The sequence below is a fragment of the Haplochromis burtoni genome, unplaced genomic scaffold (genome assembly GCF_018398535.1).
Source record: "Haplochromis burtoni strain Fernald_Lab_line unplaced genomic scaffold, NCSU_Asbu1 Contig_264, whole genome shotgun sequence".
Lineage (NCBI taxonomy): Eukaryota > Metazoa > Chordata > Actinopteri > Cichliformes > Cichlidae > Haplochromis > Haplochromis burtoni.
The window spans coordinates 827,515-829,112 of NW_024582625.1; the positions used below are offsets into that span (position 1 = coordinate 827,515).

At 45.7% G+C, this 1,598-nt stretch overlaps 1 protein-coding gene across 1 annotated transcript in view; it reads right to left on the minus strand.

Moving 5' to 3' along the window:
• Positions 1-1,598, minus strand: part of elapor2a (endosome-lysosome associated apoptosis and autophagy regulator family member 2a) — a gene marked incomplete in the record, with an annotated part of 17,943 nt that overhangs the window by 7,084 nt on the left and 9,261 nt on the right. The window contains 3 exon segments of the mRNA XM_014339071.2: positions 1,032-1,169; positions 1,256-1,358; positions 1,477-1,567. Coding sequence (XP_014194557.1) covers positions 1,032-1,169; positions 1,256-1,358; positions 1,477-1,567 — 332 coding nt within the window.

The following is a 1,598-nucleotide window of genomic DNA, read 5'->3' on the forward strand; positions in this document are numbered from 1 at the left end:
AACCACTGTTGTGGAAGCTAATGGGGTTCCTTATAAATAAACAAATAAATAAACCAGGGTTGCCGTTTGTTACAGATTCAATTTATAATTTAAATGGGCAGAATTTCTAGACCAAGTGACAGAAAGCTTCAACTTGGGTGGTCTCAGAATCTCATCTCTGCCTTTCGCAGATGTGGCTCCATTGACTTCATCAGGCGGTGGCCTCCAGCAGCAGGATGAGAATCACCACCTCCAAGTCTGAGGCCATGGTCCTCAGCCAGAAAAGGGTGCCATGTCCATACTAAACCAGGTTAGGGACGAGTTCCTGCCCCAAGTGGAGTGCCTTGGGTCAGTATCTTGGGGTCTCGTTCACAAGTGAGGGAAGAGGGGAGTAGGAGATTGACAGACAGATTGGTGCTGCAGCGCCAGTGATGCGAATGCTGTACCGGTCTGTTGTAGTGGAGAGAGACCTGCACTTAAAAGCTAAGCTCTCAATTTCCCGGTCTACGTCCCTACCCTCAGCTATGCTCACGACCTTTGAGTAGTGACCAAAAAACGAGATCGTGGATACAAGTGACGGAAATGGGCCTCCTCTGAAGTGTGGCTGGCCTCTCCCTTGGAGATAAAGTGAGGAGTTTGGCCATCTGGGAGAGGCTCAGAGTAGAGCTGCTACTCCTCCACATCGAAAGGAGCCAATTGAGGTGATCTGACAAGGATGCCTGCTGGGGTCTCCAGGGTGATGTGTTCCAGGCATAACCCACTGGGAGGATGCTGCGTTGCAGACCCAGGCCAAGCTTGAGAGATTATATCTCTCATTTGGCCTGGGAACACCTTTGTGTTCCCCCAGACAAGCTGGAGGAGGTGGCCAGGGAGAGGGAGGTCTATCTGGGTGTCTCTACTTAGGTTGCTGCCCTAATGACCCAGCCCCGGATAAGTGGAAGGAAATGGATGGATGGGTGGAAAGTATTAATGAACATCGTTCACTGACAGCTTTGAAGTGAATGTAGTTTAAATTAGTTCATATCTGTGTGTAATTGTGTACTTCTACTCACATCTGAAGCTTGGTTAGTCCTCTGGAAGGCCCATGTGTAGGAAACTGAAGCATTCTTTGTCATGATGTGTGTGTAGGTTTGCCTTGTTTTGTTTTTCTCCCAAGACTCCACTATTTTTGTACTCTTCCTGTTTACATCCTAAAAGATTCATTAGACAAATTTCTGGTTTGAAAATCTATGGTAACATTTTTCAGAGCAGCAATCATGTCAGTAACTCTTCTCACCATCATGAAGTAGAGCTCACAGTCAGCTGTGCAAGAAGTTTCAAATTCAAATGTAATGCGACCAAATTCTTCCCCTGAATGACTCGACACTGAAGTAGGAAGCCTGATGGCAAATAAACAGAAGCATATGAAGACAGAAGAAGAGAATTAGTCACAGCTGAAAGAAATAGCTCAGTGGCAAAAGTGATGGAGGCTAAAAAACTCAAAGCTACTATCCTTACTTGAATCCAGGAACATGGAGGTTGAGGATGAGGTAATCATTATCAGAGCTTCCGGCTCCAGCCTGGATGTGATTACCTGCAACCTCCCAACCTGAAAATGAAAATAAATAAATAAATAAATA